The sequence below is a fragment of the Oncorhynchus mykiss genome, chromosome 18 (assembly GCF_057628025.1).
Source record: "Oncorhynchus mykiss isolate SJ-2025 chromosome 18, ASM5762802v1, whole genome shotgun sequence".
Taxonomy (NCBI): domain Eukaryota; kingdom Metazoa; phylum Chordata; class Actinopteri; order Salmoniformes; family Salmonidae; genus Oncorhynchus; species Oncorhynchus mykiss.
In genome coordinates, this window is record NC_143039.1 from 48,141,468 (window position 1) to 48,164,078 (window position 22,611).

Consider the following 22,611-nt stretch of genomic DNA (forward strand, 5'->3'; position numbering starts at 1 on the left):
GGTATCGTGCTATAATGTGTTCTGCTGCATTAGCTTGTGTGGGACGACGTTGTTTTATGCTGTGGTTGTGATGCTTGAAGTAGCTGGACTGCATGGATGGACTGTGGTGAGCTGCATTGATAGTCAGTGGAGCAATTTAGAGCCGCTGTGACTTTAGCAGGGTAATGGCGAATCCTAATTCACTTCAAGGTTACAGGTTCAGTGCATGCAGCGTTTTACCGCGCTACTCACGTATGTGTTGGGGTCCTGGGACTGGGTTTTGGGTAGAGGGGAGTCACAGTCGGGGCTGTAGTGTTCACAGAAGTCATAAGCAGCCTGAGGGTTGGATGCGATCAGCAGCTGTTGGATATCACCCTGTGTGGGAGTGGGGAAAACAAACGGAAAACCTCGTTGAAACGAAAGAGGAAAGCAGAAGACGTCCGGGGTTTATCAGGTGTTTGTTGGACAAACAAGAAGATAAAGACGAAGGAAGAATATTGGTTATCCTGTCAATGTGAGTGGCTCAGCTTGGTAATGACATAACACGGTAGCCTATTTAGTGAAGCAGATTGAACACCTCAATAAATATGGTACCGCCACAACAGCCGTTAACGGTGTCCCAGTAGCCTTCACACTCCCTAGCCCCCTTTCCTTCAAGACCACACACCTGTAACAACTCGATAGGTCAAAGTAGGAAGTAAGACCCACCTTCCGTTTTTCTCCCTGTCAGTTCTCAGGAAGGAGACGAGAAAAGGAAGCAATCTAATAACATTGGGACATGTATATCTCTATGGCATTAGTGTCATGTACGCTGAGTGTACAAAACATTAGGAACACGTGCTCTCTCCATGACAGACTGAATCCAGGTGAAAGCTATGATCCCTTATTGATGTCACTTGTTAAAACCACTTCAATCAGTGTAGATGAAGGGGAGGAGACCTGGTTAAAGAAGGATTTTTAATTCTTGAGACAACTGAGACATGTATTGTGTATGTGTGCCATTCAGAGGGTGAACGGGCAAGACAAAAGATTTAAGTGCCTTTATACGGGGTAAGCTAGTAGGTGCCAGGCGCACCGTTTTGTGTCAAGAACTGCAACGCTGCTGGGTTTTTCATGCTCAACAGTTTCCCGTGTGTATCAAGAATGGTCCACCACCCAAACGATACCCAGCCAACTTGACACAAGTGTGGGAAGCATTGGAGTCAACATGGGCCAGCATCCTTGTGGAACACTTTCGACACCTTGTAGACTCCATGACCCGACGAATTGAGGCTGTTCTGAGGGCAACTCAAGGGGGTGCAACTCAAAATTAGGAAGATTGTTCCTAATGTTTTGTACACTCAGTGTTTAGCTCTATGGTACTGGTGACTAGTGCCTGACTGTGTGACCTCTGACCTGGAAGACCTCCTCATCCAGCAGGCGTGCTCCGAACACGGTGATGCCCTTGGTGTCCACCACGGGGCTTTTGCTGCGGGGCAGGGCCCTGGTCATGCGCTTCTTACAGTCCAGGAGCAGAGTGACGTTCTTCTTCGACACGGAGATAGCGATGCGGTGCCACCTACAGGCAGGGAGGAGGTAAAGCACAACTGTGTAATGTGTTGGTGTGGGTTGCTTAAAGGAAACCCCAATGTACACCGTTTAAGTTACACGTGTGTGTGTGTGTGTGTGTGTGTGTGTGTGTGTGTGTGTGTGTGTGTGTGTGTGTGTGTGTGTGTGTGTGTGACTTCACGCGATTGAAACCAGACTGTTCTGGGACAGGGGTTTTCAAACCTCTCCTCTGGGACCCCTGGCCGATCCACACATTTAAACTATACCAGAGCTAACATACCAAAGTTCAACTTGTCAAGCCATTGATCAGTTGAATCAGTGACGGAGCTCAGGGCTACAACAAAATTGCAAAATGTCTGGGAGTCCTTGAGGAGAGGTTTGAAACCCACCATTCTGGGACACTGAGGCAAAATGAGTCAAATCTCAGAACAACCCTACAAGATCTGACTAATGAAGAGGATACTCAGATGATGTAGTGTGTGTGAAACAAAAACAACCATGCATGGAAACACTGACACACACACACACACACACCCCACACACACACAAACACAGAGCCGCGGGACGTGTTGTTACTGACTTGCCGTCGGCCAGGTTGACGCCGCTGAAGAGGGGGTAGTCCTCGGGCGCGGGCTTGCCGGTCTGGTCCTCGTACAGGAAGACAGGGGAGCGTCCCAGCTCCACCCCCAGCTGCTGGACACCCTGCTCACTGTAGATGGACAGCAGGAAGGCCTGGAGGCCCGCATGGGCCTTGACCAGAGCCATGATGGAGAAGTTCTCCGGGAAACGACCTGGGGGAGACGGGGGGAGGAGGAGGCATGAAGAGAAGAAAAGAGGAGGAGTAAAGCAGAAAGGGGAGAACGGGAGGCATTGTGGGAAGAAGGATATTAGATACAGTGGATGGGCAGACGATTCATGAGATTAATTCATGAAAATTAGAGTTAGGGCTGTCTAACAGTTGCGTGTTTTATTGGAATTTAAAAGCGAGGGTTTGAAGGACTGAAGTGTGTACAGACAGGTGGGTGTAGAGAAATCGAGAACCCAAACAAACACAAAATGAGCGTTTTGACTTTTCGGGATATCTTTCAACCACTGAAGTGCTACAATCCTAACGCGCTTCAGGGTCTCAGACGGTAGTTAGTTGGCTCTTAATGTGTTTCGTCTCCTCCAAAGGCATTTACATTTCACATGCTCTTGCACGAAATAATCATATGCCTAACACAAAAGCAATCTAGCACTAAAGCTGCAAAGTTATGGTCCAACTAACCTCCTTAAGGTAATTGTAAGATGAAAATAAACCCTAAAACCGAACAACAATGATAAGAAACGCACACAAATAGCAATCATGACACATTACAAAAAATACGAGGCATGAATTGTGCGCCCCAGTCTGTTTCCATTGTTTCAGCAATCCTATTTACAGGTTATGTCGACCACATCTTTCCCAAGTCAACCTGAGGGATGAGGTATGTTGTAGCTTTAGTTCATTTGAGGCCTGGGTCGTGTTCATTAGCGCACGCATCGGAAGACGTCTGAAATGTTTTGCAACGAAAAACGAAAATGAACGTTTCCTATTGGGAAAGTACAGGCAGTCCATCCCTGTTTCAGTCTGTTTTCATCCGTTTGGTGCCTAATGAACACGGCCCAGTTAGACATGGATATAGAGGTACCTGAGAAGAGCTGATTGGTAGGGGCAGAGATCTGGGCCTTCTTGGAGATGCGGTAGGCGTGGTCAGCGGTACCGGCGCGCCGGGAGGTGCAGAAGCCTGGGACCTTCCGCACCCCCTCGGGGAGAGAGGGCAGCTGCAGCATCCGCAACACATCCACTGGATCTGAGGAGAGACGGCGAGCGGGAGAGAGTTAATACATTTAAAAACCGCATGGAGTTATGGTCGTGAGCCTTGGTTACATCTTCGTGGATGGACTCCATCATGAAATACATTAGTTTTGACATTGAAACCAATTGATAGGAACCATCTTACAGATCACAATAGTTTATGTATTGACCTTGGTCTGAGACCCACCACCATGGGCAATAACCATTCCAGTTAGATTTGTAGATTCAATATTAGGCCTGTATCTTAAAGTTACGCACTAAGTATCCTCCACACAATCATGGCTGTAAACTTTTACGGTAATAAAAAGTCCCCATGCCAAGTCCACCATCTTCTACACTCCAGCTAACCCCAGGAACAGCCTCCTCTATTCGACCAGTGTCTGTCAAGCAAATATAACAAGCGCCATATATGTGATAGTGCTGAGTCACGGAAGCCTGTGTAAACAGAATAGACCGGCCGCTGACATCGCCGCCAATCTCACATCCTGCCTCCAGACCAGGTATGACTGTCTGTCAATCGGACGACGAAAGAAACGCACACCTGTTGAGGCGAGGTGCTGGCTAGCGGAGTAGAACACGTGAAAATGAAAGGCAGAGCCGCACACTCTAGGAGCTCAAGATGCAATAATTGAATAACCAACGTTTCGACAGGCAAGGTTGTAATGACTGTCCCTCACACTTTGCTTAGCTGAACCAATCGGCTGACTCCTCAGGACAGGTTTTCCAGGCCCACATTAAACCTACTTCTGGGCAACAACAACAACAAAAAACTTTCAAATGGGGATTCTCAATTGAGCGGGAATTTTGGCTAAGATCTGGGTCCAGGAAACTGGTCTGTTCTGCCCAAGTAAGACTTGGGTTGGATAAGATGTGGAATGCTATAGCTTTCTTGCGATGCAAGACGGCATGCTTGAATTCATGAACTCAACAAAGCAAGTATTACTTCAAATATGCTCTATTACCGAGCAGGATGAATCATTTTGACTCCACCCAGTTACCAATTTAGCCGGAACGGGGCCCTTGGTTGGTTGAGGAATGTGGACAAGTACCTGGACACTTCAACAGGAGAGCCGTGTGCAGCCCAAGGAAGCCAGGTACTTCCATCGTTCTTTACAATGTTTCAGTGGAGGGACTTTTATCAAAGTTGCATTATTTTTCAGAGTTGGTCTTGGCTGCCCTGTCTGTGTTCGAGATGCTAGGTGGAGTTTTCTACGCTGTTAGTGGGGTGGCAAAGATGAATTGATCGTGCACCCTGCAGTGACACTAGTCCTAATATCCTTACGATGCCAGTCAAGCGTTTGAAAGGCAGGAATTGTGGGAATGACCTGGATTACCACAGACCTTTAATATGCATTCAAATGACATCTTTAATGTCGCCATTACAATGGAAAACAGTGAGCCACATTTACTAGAGTTATTCCCAGCCACTTGAATAAACAGCACCTTTGACATGAAAGAGGAAAGCAATCATAGGAATGAATATTTTGATGAACTGAAAAATCACAGTCATACGTAACGATATGATACAATTATTCCCATAGGAAAGTCTGTACTCTGTATTATAGTGTAAACACCACTGAATTAGAACATACGGTATGACATTATTTTTAGCACAATGATCCAATCCAGGCTCATTGTGTTTAGGTGACACCCAGAGTTAACAACCAGTTTGAAGGCCTCAGGTGACAATATTTATGGGGAACTCTCAAATGGTGCGTTAATATTGACTCGGAGAATCGTGACCACAGTCTATTACCAGCACACTAAACTCTGAGAGACAGAGAGAGGGAAGAGGACGGGTCAAGGGTCTATGAGAGAGGGAACTCTTTATAAACAGAGAGAGAGAGAGAGAGCGATATTGTAATGCCCCATTAACTCTCCAAAACAGTAACTGGGAGAACGAGACAGGGGGAAGAGAGGGAGAGAGAGAAGGGGGTAGAAACAGGGAGAGAGAGAGAGCGAGAAAGAGAGGGGGGATTGAGGGAGAAAGAAGAGAGAGAGAGAGAGACACAGAGAGAGAGAGACACACACACACAGAGAGAGAGAGAGAGAGAGACACACAGAGAGAGAGAGAGAGGACGAGAGCGAAGGAAAGGAAGAGCGAGGGAGAAGGAGAGAAACTGCAGACAGCACAGCCCTGTGATGCTGGATACTGTATCAGATTCCACCGCAGGATCACACACACAATGAGCACCTCTGTTTCGGCCCGCTCACAGCTGCCCTGCTCATTGAGCCCTTCCTGCCAGGAGGTCTTGGGAGAGGAGGACGAACGAATAAAACGACAAACACACACCCACAAAAAAAAAAAACATACACGCGGGACAAATATGGAGCCATCCGGGGGTAGACAAGCCACCTCTCTCTCTTTGCCCGCTTTCGTTCTCCTCTCTCCCTCTCCTTTAAATCACACATTTTGGTCACAGAGTAAAGATCACCCTGTACACAGTGTCTTTAAAGGGGAGTACCGGGTGTGTGAAAGGAGTAAACGCCCTGTACTGTAAATGATAATCATTCTATTATCCCTCGCGTTGCTTTATTCACAGCAGCCCAGCAGTGAGCTACAGTAATGACGAAATCACATTAACCAATCACATAGAAATTGAACTCGGCTATCTATGTATTTCATGCAAATAGCCTACATACAGTAAGTAGTATGTTCCATCCACCAGGATGTTAGACATTGTTCTTGGAGCCTTTTCTATGTAGGCGTTATTATCATCAACAAAACGTTTTCACATATCAACCAATCAAAACAATCCTAAATGTAAGACCATTGGAACATGTCGTGTAATGTAATGTAAACAAATAGGAGTGGCACAGCTGTTTTAATGTAATAAACGTCATTGACCACTAGATGGAGCCAGTTCAGACACAGAATTCTCCTGACGACTGTCAGAACAGGGGCCTGTTCAGGAGGGTGAAACGTTACAGAGCGCTCAGATAGAAAAGTACTGAGTAGAGCAGATGTGATTGTCTGTCAGGTAGAATAAGGTCTCTTGTTAGCTCTATTCATTACATCTCTATCTGCACTTCCATGGTTCATTTCACCCACAATTCTTTCCAAAGGTATAATTAACATTAATATACAAACGATATATTGGGGCCGAAAAGCAATCTATGCTTTGATAGGATGGCATAAAACTCTGATGGGTAAAGCCTACTGTTTCATTACATTCATGACAGAGTGCATACTGTACATACACCACACATACACACACACAAACACCAATAAAACCAATCAATGCCATCCATAACTGATCACAGTTTAAACACTGAGTCCTATACACCCACGCTCCAGATGACCCTATAGACGGGTGCACTGGTGCCCATTAAAACTGCAGAGCTTTTGTAACACTGTCCGACGTTAAACAAGGAGAACGAGAATCAGTGCTGAGGAGCGTTCTTCACTTCACCCCGTGGGTAACCCCACGTTTCCCGCCTCCACCCTCGCACCTTTCACTCTTTCTTCAGGGGCATCCTTGTACAGCGGCGGCAAATACCCGACAGACACACCGCCTGACACCTTGACCCCCTCACCTCTCCCCTTCACTGTCACACAAAGCTGACATTGTTAGAGAGAGACAGAGAGAAAAACAGAGAGAGGGACAACAGGAAAGTGTTGCAGACAGGATGGAACGAGAAGGAGACTAAAACAGGAAGTGAAAAGGGCTAAAACATAGAGGAGATGGGAGATGATTGGAGAACACACAACGCTTTTTAAAAAAAGGCATGAATCCAGACCAAAACCAAGTTTGTCCTCAGTTTTCCTCTCTTTCGTTCTCTCTCTCTCTCTCTCTCTCTCTCTCTCTCTGCAATAGAAAGGCATGTGTTCAGCTCAGACTGGAGGCCTGTAATTTACATCATCATTCTCTGTAGTTATAATGTATTTATAATCCTCTATGTACACAGACAGAAAATCCATTATAACCAGCCACACTATAAAAATAAGTTGTTGAGGCATATGATACATATATTTATATACAATTAGGACTTAATATGAAAGAATGCACAACTTCAAAGTGAGGTATGTACATACATGTACATACAGAGCTCAGGAAAAACAACGTTTTCAGAAAGCCTAGCTACCGCACGCACACCTCAGTGTCACTAGTCCTAATATGGTTATGAATATGTCCAAACGTGTTTTGATTGACAGAGACGTCACAAGACACCAGGTCACATGATCACACAATCTATCGTAGCCCCCGGACTACAGCTCAGGCCTAACCTCGTAACGGTTGCATTTGTTTTGTTGTTGTTGTTGTCCGAGACCTGCAGCCTCAAAAACATCAGGCAGTGTAGAAGATCACAATAGTGAAATGTGTACAGGTCAATGCTGTAGAAAACACACAGGAAAGCACTCATTCTCCTAAGCAAGGGATCGTACCCTCAAGCAATGATAAGTGAATGGTAGGACAAGACAAGCAGGACTGTATGCTACAGCCTGGTTAAAACAGACTGAGTGCTAACGTTCACTAATGTTTTACTCAGAGTGTAGTGTTTAGTCTGGTTTAACCAGGCTAGGAAGATTTAAACCTAACCATTGCCCTATGCTACAAAACTAGGCCAAGCCCTGATTGGCAGTTCTACTGCAGAGTGCCAACGTGGACCGTGAGGCATGTGGTTCAGTTCAGTCAGTGACTCAGTTGGGCCGTGGACAGGACTAGCCTTAAGGGAGGATACGTGAACCACAAGGTAGGACCACTAGGCCATAATGTGAGAGGCCTTGGTGCCCTACATGAAACGTGCAGTCCAAACAGCCAGCGGCAAAGAATCTTAACTGAGGCATAGCTGGAAGGCTAAGATACTGCACACGTCTTCTTGGCAGTTAGGCCTAGTATCCAACAGAAGCACAAGCAAGAATCCAACTCGGGGAGCAACAACTTAGTGCCTTTCCGTGTTAAACACATGGCTTAAATTGTCCAACATCATGACCAGGTGCTCCACAACTCTTGTTTTACATGTAGGCCTAAAAGTCTAAATTCAATGCCTTATATAGATATACAACATACAGTGTTGGCACTTTTTAATGCAGCACTCTGCACAACCAGGAAGGAGTCCGACTGGAAAACAGTGAAATCAAACCAGACTGAGGCCTAAGCAAAGTATACCGAAGAGCTTCCAGCCGATTCACCACTGAGCCGAGGAACCGTGACTAAGTCAGGCTCGTTAAAGAGTGCTGCGGAACGATGCAGGTGACAGAACGATAAGGTATCATCGTCCTAGTTTGTGGAGGCACTTGGCAACGGTCCATCCAAGTCTGGAAATACCCTTCAGAAAATCACATAACGTTCTGAAATCTTTATAGGTGAGCACTACCTTGAATTGGAACATCTTTTGAGGTGGGGAGATGATGGCAGGCGAAGATTTTTCATCTCTAAATGGCCCACGATGTTATATGAAGGGGGTCAGGGGTTGCATAGACCATACAAGCAGCCATTGAAACACAGCAACTTCCAGTGAATTGTCCCCAAAAGCAAAGCCGTCTGACACTCTTGCGCCGGGGGCTCTGCAACCATACGATGTGGAAATCATTGGTCTCTAAAACACTTACCGTGCTCATAAAACGAAGAGAATTCTAAATGACTAGGACCATAAATTATAACTTCAGTTCAGTTCCTGAGTAAGACTGCAGTAACAGAATGCTATTTATATGCTATTTATAGTATAACATCTCATGTATGTCCACTCAGGTGATGCCTTCAAATGTATAAAAGATTGCCTGTCTGAAATAATTGATACAAATCGACATGCAAAAGTACCCGTCTAGGTTTGCGGACACACACTTCCTGCAACCAGGGACATGACCGTGACTGGTTCACCAGGAACAGGAGACTTAGACTGACAGGGACTGGTTCACCAGGAACAGGAGACCTAGACTGACAGTGTATGATTATGCTTTGGCATGTCAATTCTCAGAAAAGCGCTTGAAGATGTCTAACTATCTCTCTCGCAAAACCCAAATCACCTCCCTCAAAAGCAGAGCGCGGAAAGAGCCTCTAGTCTGATGGGCAACTGCGGTTCGTCTGAAACGTGACCATGACATTTACGGTTGGCAGCGACCATGAACTGGTTCGGCCCTTTTTAACACGGCAAGATTTCACATCTACAGCTTTACACGGTTGATAGGTAGTTAGGGCCTTCGGCTGTGCATGTTTCACATCTACAGTGCGACCGCAGTCTGGGCCAAGTCCTAAGTCTATCTCCGGGTGTGCAGAGTGGGATGTGGGCAACCAGGGGTGTCGGTTCATGACCCATCGTGGATGCTTTGGTTTTCCTTGGTCTTGATTGTTCTTGACCCACCATACACCACTCCTCAACTCTCATGATAAGTGAATAGAGGATACGGACAACTCTAATGATAAGTGAATAGAGGAGACGGACAACTCTAATGATAAGTGAGTGGAGGAGAGGGACACCTCTCATGGTACACTAACACTAGGCCCTTGTGACTGAACAGTATCTGATGAGCTCTCCATCACTGTTGCTAACTGTTGGAGGCAGCTAAAGTGGCTATGGTACTGCTCAACTTTAGAGACAACATGCAACTGGACAAAAGCAACACGCATGCCAAGGCGAAGGAGAGAAAGAGGGGAAGAGAGTGAGAGAGAGAGAGAGAGAGAGAGAGAGAGAGAGAGAGAGAGAGAGAGAGAACAATAAAAATGGGAATAATCCATCCCACAGGACATGTGAAAAAAGACAAGACAAGGGAAAATCACGAGGACATCAGTTCAGGCATCCAGTTCACATAGATACATGCTCACACTTACATACAGCCAAAAGCATGCCTGTGGCATAGGCTGAGGACAAGTAGCCAGGACCCTACTGCTCGGCCACACAGTGGCTCTATTCACTACCTCTGTGACTGCTAGGGGGAGAACGAGTGCGAGAGCGCAGGGGAAAGAGGGTGTAAGTGAGGGAGGGTGTTTTGGTTAGAACAAGTGAGACTGTTCTTTGAAATTAGGTTAAGGAATATCCATGTTAAGAAAATATTACCGACCTATTTTGTTCATTTACAAAACCCTGCTTTCATTCCTTTGACCCTCTGTGTGTGTCATGATATAATATGCACACTCTCTTTTTCCCAGCGGGATGAGAACAAACCGTAGGGGCAGACTTTCTGAGGGAGCCACAGCACAGCCCTTCTCTAATTCGGGCTTTCATTGCCTGGGTGGGGACCTGTTAAGTCTTTAGTGTGTAGCCCATATCCACATGCCATCTGTGAGCGTCATAAACCAAGGAGCTATCACGCTGTAGCATGGGCAGTAACAGGGGTTTGAAGGAACGTTTAGATACTGTCTTGTCGTACTGATGATGTGCGCAAGTTAACACCCGCGCATTAACGCACGAGTGCGCACACAGGGCGCCCAACTACGGAAATAAGCTATTATTCTATGGATTCATATACCTCTCGTTAAGTATGAACTATAATAAAAGAGAAATCACTTCTGAACTTTAAAATGATCTGATGGATTTTTGCAAGCGCACTCCATGACGTGCATAACGTCAGAAAAACAGTCCAAGGTGTCAGAAACAGAGGCGCACATTCATTTTAAAGGGGCACTTCCACACCCGAAATTGAACAATACATAGGTTTCACAGCCGCATATACACAAACAAAACTGTTAAAGCGAACATACACTCGGAGACACTTATACGTTCACTCTCCATTTCCCTCGCTCTCTCTTCGACTCGCTCTCGCAGAAGCGCACACTCCCGTATAATAACCTATTCATAAAAAGCTAAAATGTTCATACTTCCTCCTCCAAAACACATACAGGAGTCAGACGACGGGGAAATGCAATCGGCTCTGCAATCTGAAATAGGAACTCGAGCCAAAGAACACAGAAGAGCGTACAAATGTTTTAGAAACCACCACCCGTACACACTAGCATCTATTCCCACCTAAAACGCCTAGGGCATTAAAGCATAATTAACCAAAACCGCAGAATAAAGTCGCATTCATCCAATGTCGCACCCGAAAAGAACAACAAAGTATTTTGGAAGTATAGCCTATATTAATATATTACATTGCCAATATCTTGCAAAAGGTTTCCCATGCAGACACTACAAGCAGTGTTCTTTTTACGTGGGCCATTTTGGGATAAAGCTCAATATACAATTACTATATAAAACGGTAGGATATTATTGTTATGTTATAATATAATTATGTGAGTGCCTAAGGTATTAGTATAATAATGTGCCACCTTTAATGGTTCAATTGTAGGCCTATTCAAATTAGCCAAGTGTGTCATTAGTTACCAATGTTCAACTGAATAAATAAATAATTAAGACAAGTTTAATCCTATAGAAGTCATATTTAACGAAGAGCATAGCTTGTCGAGTTGATGGAATGAATGGTACCACTGTGTTAAAAATAACGTGAAAGATCCAAATGCGCACGTTATAATCTAGTGGTCAGTCACGGAATTACCATCCTGCCTTGAAGACATTCTTTGACACCAAATTCTTCGAAAAACAATTATGCATTGACGCTGTTGACGGTTAAAATAAAACGTTACCCATATATAAATAAAAAATTATTATAATCATAATGACAATTGATTGTAAAAGCGTCATTGTTAATTGTCTAATTCAAATGATTGATTGGCTATTGTCAATTAGGCTATTATTAAGCACAAACTTCTGTTCTCTTGAAATTGTTTCTTGTTAAAAAAAAATCATCATATAAATCAATAATATGATTCAATCATGATACAATAACTTCATAAAAACAATGATAACTATTTTTTGAAACGGCAAAAAAACAAAACAATAGAGACGACCAATGTTAAACAATGTCAGTTAAAGGCTTTCACAAGTAGGCCTAAAGACAGGACGGAACACACAAAAAAACGGTCTCTATTGTCACAGTACTAACATTCATTCCTAGTGCAAAACCCTCCTCGCAAAACAAGAGGGTGATGAGAGGTGACGGTGATGGGCAGGGGCGGGTGCACGGGGTGAACTGGTAAACATCTAATCAAGTCCCCATAAAATGTCCACAGTCATTACTCCGACTTTGCCACGGTATATCCACGTACGCACAGGCCTACATCCAGTAGCAGGAAATATACAGGTAAAGATAACGATGTGAACTCTCTCGGTAAAGTATCTCACTATAACGTTGGCTGCTAAACGCACCGTCCTATCCTATGGTCCCGTCTGGAATGAAAGCGCGTCCATGCGTAATGGCGCACGAGCTCCAAAACGTCACTTAATTCATCTAACAAAGCTAGTTTCTTTTACAACTATTATCAAATGTATGAGAAAATATTACATTCACAACAAAAATCGTCTAAATATCTGGAATGGTTGAGCCGTTGGGCGAACTGACTGACACCTGTCAGGGCAGCGCCTTTCACCACGGCCTCTTGAAGAAGGAGAGATACAAACCCATGAAAACGTCAAAATATTATTTCAGTAGAACATTAAATGAATTAGAAACCCTGTTCCCTGTACTGTTTTGGAGTAATGTAGGCTAGCAGTAAAGCACCACGGGTCACCTATAAACCGATGCTACAATCATTGGAAATACTGTCAAGCAACATTACTTTTCGAAAGCAAATACGCACGGTGCGGGCAGTCAGTGCTTGACAATTCTGAGATTTGGCAGAATTTACATAGCATTTCAGACAAATATTTAGCTGCAAAGTCTCACTGGAACGCTCAGCGTAATTCTTCAAAAGAAAAGGCATCTTACCTGCTCGAGCCACGGGTAGTTGGCACAGCGCGAGCACCAGAGTTACCAAGGCAAAAGAGGAAAGGTCCACGCTCCATGGTCTCCGCTTCTTCCGAAAAGGGCAATCTCGAATATCCATTGTTTTGTAACTGTTTGACGCTGGACTATATGATCGGATATGTTCAAATTAGATATCCTCTCTCACAGAAAGTCAGTGGAAGAGAATTTCGACTGGACCTTCTGTGAGGCAAAAAACAACAACGTATTTGAACTCTTCTTAACGCTTATTTAATAAGTTACCTATATCTACCTATGCTATGTACAACATTTAAATAGTAAAAGGGGTACGATCAATAAATATTTGATTTTATATTCCAAGTGCTAAAGCCCCATTGAGTCAGCGGAGTGGATATGAGTGCCCACAGCGGAGAGAGCAGAGAGAGACCTGAATTCACTCCCTCTCCTTTCTCTCTCGTTCTCTCTCCCCCTTCCTACTTTCTCCCACGAAAAGTGAGAGAGCGCGTGTGTGCGTGCGGAGAGAGAGAGAGTGAATGACTGAGTGGCACAAGGGAAGAAGGGAGGGAGAGATTGTGAGCAATTACGCGCGCGGCAGACGTGTGAGAAAAAATGTAGAGTTGCGAGAGGAAGAGAGCACGCAATAAATGGAACGTTTATAATAAATATTCACCCCTTACTAGGCTATGTTTCTATTGCATGTGGGGTAATATTATTGCCTAAGGGAACCATGCATAATCCTGAATGTAAACCTGTCACTGTCTTCTTATTATGGGCACCTTCACTCTATTTCCTAATTTCCATCCTTGTCTTAGTATCCGTGGCACTGTGTTGCGCTCTTTCCAGGCATATGCTCGCTTTTTAAAATATGAGTGTCTGTCTGTCTGTCAAACGGATTTTTTTCTGTCCCGGTATATCCCAATAAAAGAGCTGGGCAGTGTAAATCTGTGTAGGAGTTGCCGCAGCCAATCAGTTCGCCGCCTGAACTCGCAAACGAAAGTAATCCACGCCCATATTAAAATGCCCTCGAGCGTTCCCGTGCTCCTTTAAGGTCTGATTGGTCAGTCCCACGTGGCGTCAGAAGCTACCCAGGTGCGACAGTGAGGACGTTTATTTTAGAGCAGGCACATTTCTCATGATCATAACTTGAATGTATCAATTTTCATTCCCATAACTGTTTTATGACACGGGGGGTTACATGAGTGGGCTAGATATGACAAGGTTAGGGTTCAGAGGTGGGGTCAGTTCCTTTTTATTAAAAACATTAATTGAATAGCAATCGATCCGCTGAACTGACCATTTGAAGCCAACAGGTAGGTGTAATGTCTTAGTTATGATGCATGTATGACCCCTTTATAACGTCTTATAACAATCGCATAATGAGCAGGACTAAATAACAAAAGTTTGAGACATTGAAAAGGCTATGCATAAAAATACATAACATATTACAAGTCTTGCTAGAAGACATTATAAAGGCTCATACATGACTATAAGAAGTTATGAATCTGTCTGGATGATTTAAGTAAAGTTTTACAGAATATCATTATATACGGTGCCTTCAGAAAGTATTCAAACTCCTTGACTTTTTCCACATTTTGTAACGTTACAGCCTTATTCTAAAATGGATAATACATTTTAAAAACTCAGCAATCTACACACAATACCCCATGAAGGCAAAGCGAAAACAGGTTTTTAGACATTTTGCAAACAAATAATAAAAAACAGAAATACCTTATTTACATAAGTATTCAGACCCTTTGCTATGAGACTCGAAATTGAACTCAGGTGCATCCTGTTTCTATTGATCATCCTTGAGATGTTTATACAACTTTATTGGAGTCCACCTGTGGTAAAATCAATTGATTGGACATGATTTGGAAAGGAAAACACCTGTCTATATAAGGTCCCAGAGTTGACAGTGAATGTCAGAGCAAAAACCAAGCCATGAGGTCTAAGGAATTGTCCGTAGAGCTCTGAGACAGGATTGTGTCGACGCACAGATCTGGGGAAGGGTACCAAAACATTTCTGCAGCATTGAAGATCCCCAAGAACACAATGACCTCTATCACTTGTAAATGGAAGAAGTTTGGAACCACCAAGACTCTTCCTAGAGCTGGCCACCCGGCTAAACTGAGCAATCGGGGGAGAAGGGCCTTGGTCAGGGAGGTGACCAAGAACCGAATGGTCACTCTGACAGAGCTCTAGAGTTCCTCTGTGGAGATGGGAGAACCTTCCAGAAGGACAACCATCTCTGCAGCACTCCACCAATTAGGCCTTTGTGGTGACTAGATGGAAGCCATTCCTCAGTAAAAGGCACAGGACAGTCCACTTGGAGTTTGCCAAAAGGAACCTAAAGACTCTCAGACCTTGAGAAACAAGATTCTCTGGTCTGATGAAACCAAGCTTGAACTCTTTGGCCTGAATGCCAAGCATCACGCCTGGAGTAAACCTGGCACCATCCCTATGGTGAAGCATGGTGGTGGCAGCACCATGCTGTCGGGATGTTTTTCAGGAGACTAGTCAGGATCGAGGCAAAGATGAACGGAGCAAAGTACAGAGATCCTTAATGAAAACCTGCTCCATAGCTCTCAGGACCTCAGACTGGGGAGAAGGTTCACCTTCCAACAGGACAACAACACAGCCAAGACAATATAGAAGTGGCTTCGGGATAAGTCTCTGAATGTCCTTGAGTGGCCCGGCCAGAGCCCGGACTTGAACCCAATCGAAGGTCTCTGGAGAGACCTGAAAATAGCTGTGCAGCAACGCTCCCCATCCAACCTGACAGAGTTTGTGAGGATCTGCTGAGAAGAATGTGATAAATTCCCCAAATACAGGTGTGCAAAGCTTGTAGCATCATACCCAAGAAGACTCGAGGATGTAAACGTTGCCAAAGGTGTTTCAACAAAGTACTGAGTAAAGGGTCTGAATACTTATGTAAAAGTGATATTTCAGTTTATTATTATTTTTTATAAATGAGCAAACATGTCTAAAAACCGTTTTTTGCTTTGTCATTATGGGGTATTGCCTGTAGATTGAGGAAAAAATACAATTTAATGAATTTTAGATTAAGGCTGTAACGTAACAAAATGTGGAAAACAATCAAAGTGTCTGAACACTTTCCGAAGGCAATGTATCTTTTAAAGTCCTTTTCGGATTGCCTCTGATGTGAGTGTTCCCATATATTTTCTTAGGCAGGGTGGTGAAAACCCGAATCAGAAAATAGGGCTGCCAACAACAACATTTTCTACCAATATCCATACTCGTTTTCAGGAGTTGATCGTCATATGAATTGACAGCTCCAATGGGAAGTATTTTGTGCAAGTCATGGATGGGAATTATTAAAGTATTCAAACTCATGTCCATTATATCCTATATTTCAAAGGTATCATAAGAATAGCTGTACCTGTGTGGCTCTTTGCTTTGCGACTTGCTGTACAGCGAAACAACCAGTGTTTTAGTCCCTTTTTTTTCAAAAGCAGACTGAAGAGCCAGAAGGCCATCATTCAGTATAATCATAATTTAATGTTCTTTCTTTGCCTCTTGCTCTTTCTCATTCCCTCTCATTTCTCCCTTTATTTTTTACTTGGATTCTCTGAAAGCAAAAAAGTTTGTATTTTGTGGTATTTTGACCATCCCTCCCCTCAGATGCTCGCCTGCAGTTCAGAGGACTAAGTAAGGGATCATTTAGAAGTAGAAAGAACTAAGGTCCTTTTTTTAGGGTCCCGCACCTTGGCACTGTCCAGGGTTTTGCATGAAAGGCCACTTAGGAAAATCATGCTTCCTTTCATAAGAAACTACAGGGATAAGTATACAAAAATATAATGAAATGAATAATTAACCAGCAATTGTAATATACTACTCAAGAGTCACCAACCATCAACTATTGCATCCACCAATTATGAATCAGGGATTATATGGCAACAACGCTCAGGCAATATTTATAGCTACCAGCAAGACTACTATTGGAAAACCAATAGAGTCAACCAGAACTTATACACTACATGACCAAAAGTATGTGAACACCTACTCGTCGAACATCTCATTCCAAAATGATGGGTAGGGGGTGCTCCCCCCTTTGCCGCTATAACAGCCTCTTCTGTGAAGGCTTTCCACAAGAGCATTAGTAAGGTCGAGCACTGATGTTGGCCGATTAGGCCTGGCTCGCTGTCGGCGTTCCAATTCATCCCAAAGGTGTTTGATGCAGTTGAGGTCAGGGCTCTGTGCAGACCAATCAAGTTCTTTGACACCGATCTCGACAAACCATTTCTGTCGTAATGGAACTTGCTTTGTGAATGGGGGAATTGTCATGCTGAAACAGGAAAGGGCCTTGGCCAAACTGTTGGCACAAAGTTGGAAGCACAGAATGGTCTAGAATGTCATTGTATGCTGTAGCGTTAAGATTTCCCTTCACTGGAACTAAGGGGTCTAGCCCGAACCATGAAAAACAGCCCCAGATCAATATCCCTCATCCGCCAAACTTTACAGTTGGCACTATGCATTGGGACAGGTAGCGTTCTCCCGGCATCCACCAAACCCCAATATCGTCTGTCGGACTGCCAGATGGTGAAGCGTGATTCATCACTCCAGAGAACGCGTTGCCACTGCTCCGGAGTCCAATGGTGGCGAGCTTTACATCACTCCAGTCGACACTTGGCATTGAGCATGGTGATCTTAGGCTTGTGTGTGGCTGCTCGACCTTGGAAACCAACTTCATGAAGCTCCCGACGAACAGTTCTTGTGATGATGTTGCTTCCAGAGGCAGTTTGGAACTCGGTAGTGAGTGTTGCAATCGAGGACAGATGGTTTTTACACGCTACACGATTCAGCACTCGGCGGTCCCGTTCTGTGAGCTTGTATTGCCTATCACTTTGCGGCTGAGCTGTTGTTGCTCCTAAATGTTTCCACTTCACAATAACAGCACTTATAGTTGACTGGGGCAGCTCTAGCAGGGCAGAAATTTGACAAACTGACTTGTTGGAAAGGTGGCATCTTATGACAATGTTTGTCTACGGAGATTGCATGGCTGTGTGCTCGATTTTATACACTTGTCAGCAAAGGGTGTGGCTGAAATAGCCAAATCCAAACATTTGAAGGGGTGTCCACATACTTTTGTAAATATAGTGTATGTCGATTGAAAAACAAACTCTAGAATCTCTGTTGTTGGCCAACTGAGCGAACACAATGGGGTAAACGCAATTTAAAATATTTCAGAATGAGAATTTTATGGTTTTATTTTGGACTATAGAACACATTGGACACTCAAATGGTTTTGCCCCGTAAGGACAGTGCTGCCGCAGGCTGTAAAAAGAGACACCCTTGGTATGTGTTTGTGCCATGCTTGTGCACTGTAACCTTAGGTTGTTTCCATATTAAAGGCCCAGTGCAGTCAAAATTCAGTTTCCCTGTGTTTTATATCATATTGTACAATAGCTGATGAAAATAACACTGTAAAAGTGTGAAAACATTTGATCTGTGTTATTTCTTGATAACCTCTACACAGGAGCTTCTAATCAGCACGTTTGCATGGGTGGGAGTTTCGGCTTTCGAAGGTGACATCACCATGCGGTAAATTGGTTAAGACTAGACTAATGACAAAGAGAGTTCCAAACCTCTCTGCCAATAACAGCTAGTTTTCATTTTTCCCCTTCCCAATTCCTAGCAAAATTCTTGCTTGAGAAATATTTTTTTGCTAAAAAGCTATTATTCCCCATTTTAATAGAAATGTATTAAAGTAAGATATTTAATTGTTACCCAGAAATTATTTGATATTGATATAAAAATGGCTGCATTGGTCCTTTAAAATGACTATAATCACAGCTTTTGTTGAGCCTGTGGTTCCCAGATAAAAAGTGGCAGGGAAAGGAGAGGGGTGGGCAGAAAAGGACAGATAAGAATGATGATTGGATGAAAGAGGGAAGGGGAAATGATGTGTTGTGCCGTCATAGGCCAAGCAAGAATATCTTTGAAAATCTTTGATTATGAACAGCAAAAATAAGTTTCCTAACATTGAAGAGAATACACGGGGCATTCACGCACTCATAGCAACGGTAGTCATAAGCACAACCAGGTGAATATATATCACTCAGGAATGTACCACAGCTTATGAACGTACCAAAATGGGCAAAATGACTGACTTCACTCACCCTGAATACATTTTTGGCACAATGTGAAGGAGAAATTTTACCATGAGAATTGACTGTAAAAACATTATTACAGTGTACAATCTGCTGATAAAACAAGCAGATGCTCTTACTAAATCTGGGCAGCAGGTTTTAGGGTTAAGTCTGAACTACGAATTACGGAGTTTACCTTGAATGTCAGCCTCTTTAAATTAATAAAGCCTAGTCATTTGCCGGCAGTAATTTTAGGGTTAAGACAAAGACCGCAAGGCTCCGTGGTTCATCATGATCAGGGTTGGCCTCCCATGTGCCGGATTTTCAACACTCAGCTAGCGAGAACCAATTACATTTCATTGGCTATGATGATGTCACTTGATTTACTGACGGGCTTCTGCGTTGCTGTGCCAAATAATAATAAACCAAACGAGAGCTGGCCGGGGGAGTTGAGGGGGGTGCAAAAGAATAGCAACGAGTGCCGTAGAGACAGACACAGCAAGTGCTTGTGGGTAGCCTGGCTATTTCCAAAACTGGAACCTTGTAATTACAATAAAGCGACCATATTATATGTTGACTTCCTTTAAAAGTCTGTATTTTACTGGGCAGGGCTGCAAACCGAGCACACACACCCTACTCGCCACATAACACAAAAATAGATCAGAGAGGGGGTGGGAGGAAATGGGCGAGGGAGGGGTTGGGGTATTAATGTAGGATTTTAGCACAGAGTGAGTGTGTGTGTGTGTGTGTGTGTGTGTGTGTGTGTGTGAGACACATGCATGGCCCTGGGCACACTGATAGAGGTGATGCAGGACGAGAAGAAGGAATTGAACGAGAGAATGGGTCACTGACGACCATGAACACACCCAACTAACCACATGCACTCGAAATAGGCATTCAGAGGAGAGAGAGAGAGAGAGAGAGAGAGAGAGAGAGAGAGTGTGTGTGGGGCGGGTGTCTGTGAGGTCTGGAGTTGGTATGCCACCCTGTGTATGATGGCTGTGTGTGCATGGTGAGTGGTGAGGTGGATCTGTCGATATCAATGGAGGCTGCTCAGCGTTGCATTTTAGTAGGCCAATACTGGGCATCAGGTAGTCTGGCGGTTAGAGTGTTGGACCAGTAACTGAAAGGTCGCTGGTTTGAATACCCAAGCCGACAAGGTGAAAAATCGCCCGATGGGCCCTTGAGCAAGGCACTTAACCTTAATTTGTTCCAGGGGCGCCGCACTACTATGGCTGACCCTGTAAAAACAACACGTTTGACTGCACCTGTCTGGTGTATGTGACAATAGGACATGTTTTTTTTTTACTGAGTGTGATTGCCTCTATAGGCATGTCTTTACAATGGGTTAATACGTGTGCGTTGAAATACTTCAAGCCATGGAAAGGTACAGGCAGGAAAAATCATAGGAATGAATAGTGAAGGAGGGAAGGGGGTACAGAGGCATGCAGAGGTAGAGGGGGAATGAATGAGGGCCATTGATGAAGAGAGAGAGAGAGAGAGAGAGAGAGAGAGAGAGAGAGAGAGCGGGATCAAACAGTATTTACACAGGGAGATTCTAGAAAAAAAATGGAGGTGGGGAGGGGAGGGGCAGTCGACCAGGGGGTTCACTTCAGCTGACCTACTGTCCTACAACATGACTAAACTGTGTATTTCGGGAATCGGTAAACCTACAAGGGTTTCATGTTAGAATAATTTAAACAGCCCATTCCTTCAATCACCTCACTGTCAAAAGGGACAGTTCACCTTTTTAAAGTTGTATCTTATTCTATGTCCAGACCGAAACACAAGCAGTAGAAGATTCCAGATGAAATATGCCAAAAACCACACCCTCATAAAATGAGGTAGCATCCTTCTCCATTGTGGCTTTAAGGTGATTGGTGCATCTTGCAGCTTACCTTGAAAATATACACTATATATTCAAAGAGTATGTGGACACGCCTTCAATTTAGTGGATTCGGCTATTTCAGCCCCAGCCGTTGCTGACAGGTGAATAAAATTGAACACGCCGCCATGCAATCTCCATAGACAAACATTGGCAGTAGAAGGGCCTTACTAAAGAGCTCAGTGACTTTCAACGTGGCACGGTCATAGGATGTCACCTTTCCAACAAGTCAAATTTCTGCCCTGCTAGAGCTTCCCCGGTCCACTGTAAGTGCTGTTATTATGAAGTGTAAATGTCTAGGAGCAACAATGGCTCAGCTGCAAAGTGGTAGGCCACACAAGCTCAGAGAACGGGACCACCGAGTGATGAAGCGTGTAGCGAGTAAAAATCGTCTGTCCTCGGTTGCAATATTCACTACCGAGTTCAGAACTGCCTCTGGAAGCAACGTCAACACAAGAACTGTTCGTCGGGAGCTTCATGAAATGGGTTTCCATGGCCGAGCAGCCGCACACAAGCCTAAGATCAGCATGCTCAATGCCAAATGCCAAGTGATGAATCACGCTTCACCCTCCAGCAGTCTGACAGACGAATCTGGGTTTGGCGGATGTCAGGAAAATGCTACCTGCCCCAATGCATAGTGTCAACTGTAAAGTTTGGTGGAGGAGGGATAATGGTCTGGGGCTGTTTTTCATGGTTCGGGCTAGGCCCCTTTGTTCCAATGAAGGGTAATCTTAACCCTACAGCATACAATGACATTCTAGACAATTCTGTGCTTCCAACTTTGTGGCAACAGTTTGGCGAAGGCCCTTTCATGTTTCAGCATGACAATGCCCCCGTGCACATAGCAAGGTCCATACAGAAATGGTTTGTCGAGATCGGTGTGGAAGAACTTTACTGGCCTGCACAGAGCCCAGACCATCGAACACCTTTGGGATGAACGGAACGCCGACTGCGAACCAGGCCTAATCACCCAACATCAGTGCCAGACCTCACTAATGCTCTTGCGGCTTAACGGAAGCAAGTCCCCGCAGCAATGTTCCAATATCTAGTGGAAAGCCTTCCCAGAAGAGTGGAGGCTGTTATAGAAGCAAAAGGGGGACCAACTCCATATTAATGCCCATGCTTTTCGAAATGAGATGTTCAAGAAGCAGGTGTCCACATACATTTGGTCATGTAGTGTAGGATCAAGTGTTTTGCAATCAAGTGCCATCTCGCCTGAGTATATCTTTATGTCTTTGTGTATGTAACAAAGATCACACATGACAACCACTAAGATCTATTTGTTTATTTATTATAAATCTGTGATAACTATATTATACATCTGACCAGATTTCTCTTGTACACATAATGATTCAGACATGTATTCATTTACTTGTGTCTTAAGGAACTCAGTTTGGTGACCCCTGCTCTACAGAGTCTATTCGCACGGTCAGCAGGAGCAGGCAACGCACAGCGTCATGCTAACGTCAACATGACCCACCTAACCATCCCTCTATCCACAGAAGCCAGCTGACTGCTGAAGTTCCGGCCTGGCTGCTGTTAAGTACTCTCA

At 44.3% G+C, this 22,611-nt stretch overlaps 1 protein-coding gene across 4 annotated transcripts in view; it reads right to left on the reverse strand.

The window, feature by feature from the left end:
• The window catches only part of LOC110496231 (uncharacterized), a 49,736-nt gene extending 35,688 nt beyond the window's left edge, over window positions 1-14,048 (reverse strand). For all 4 annotated transcript variants that reach the window (XM_036952794.2, XM_036952793.2, XM_036952792.2 and 1 more), the window contains exons 1-5: window positions 13,068-14,048; window positions 3,198-3,359; window positions 2,108-2,318; window positions 1,375-1,537; window positions 232-354 (exon numbers count right to left, since the gene is read on the reverse strand). In XM_036952794.2, the coding sequence (XP_036808689.1) occupies window positions 232-354; window positions 1,375-1,537; window positions 2,108-2,318; window positions 3,198-3,359; window positions 13,068-13,185 (777 nt within the window). In that variant the 5' untranslated portion in view covers window positions 13,186-14,048. The remainder of the gene's footprint in view (window positions 1-231; window positions 355-1,374; window positions 1,538-2,107; window positions 2,319-3,197; window positions 3,360-13,067) is intronic.
• Window positions 14,049-22,611: the final 8,563 nt, after the last annotated feature.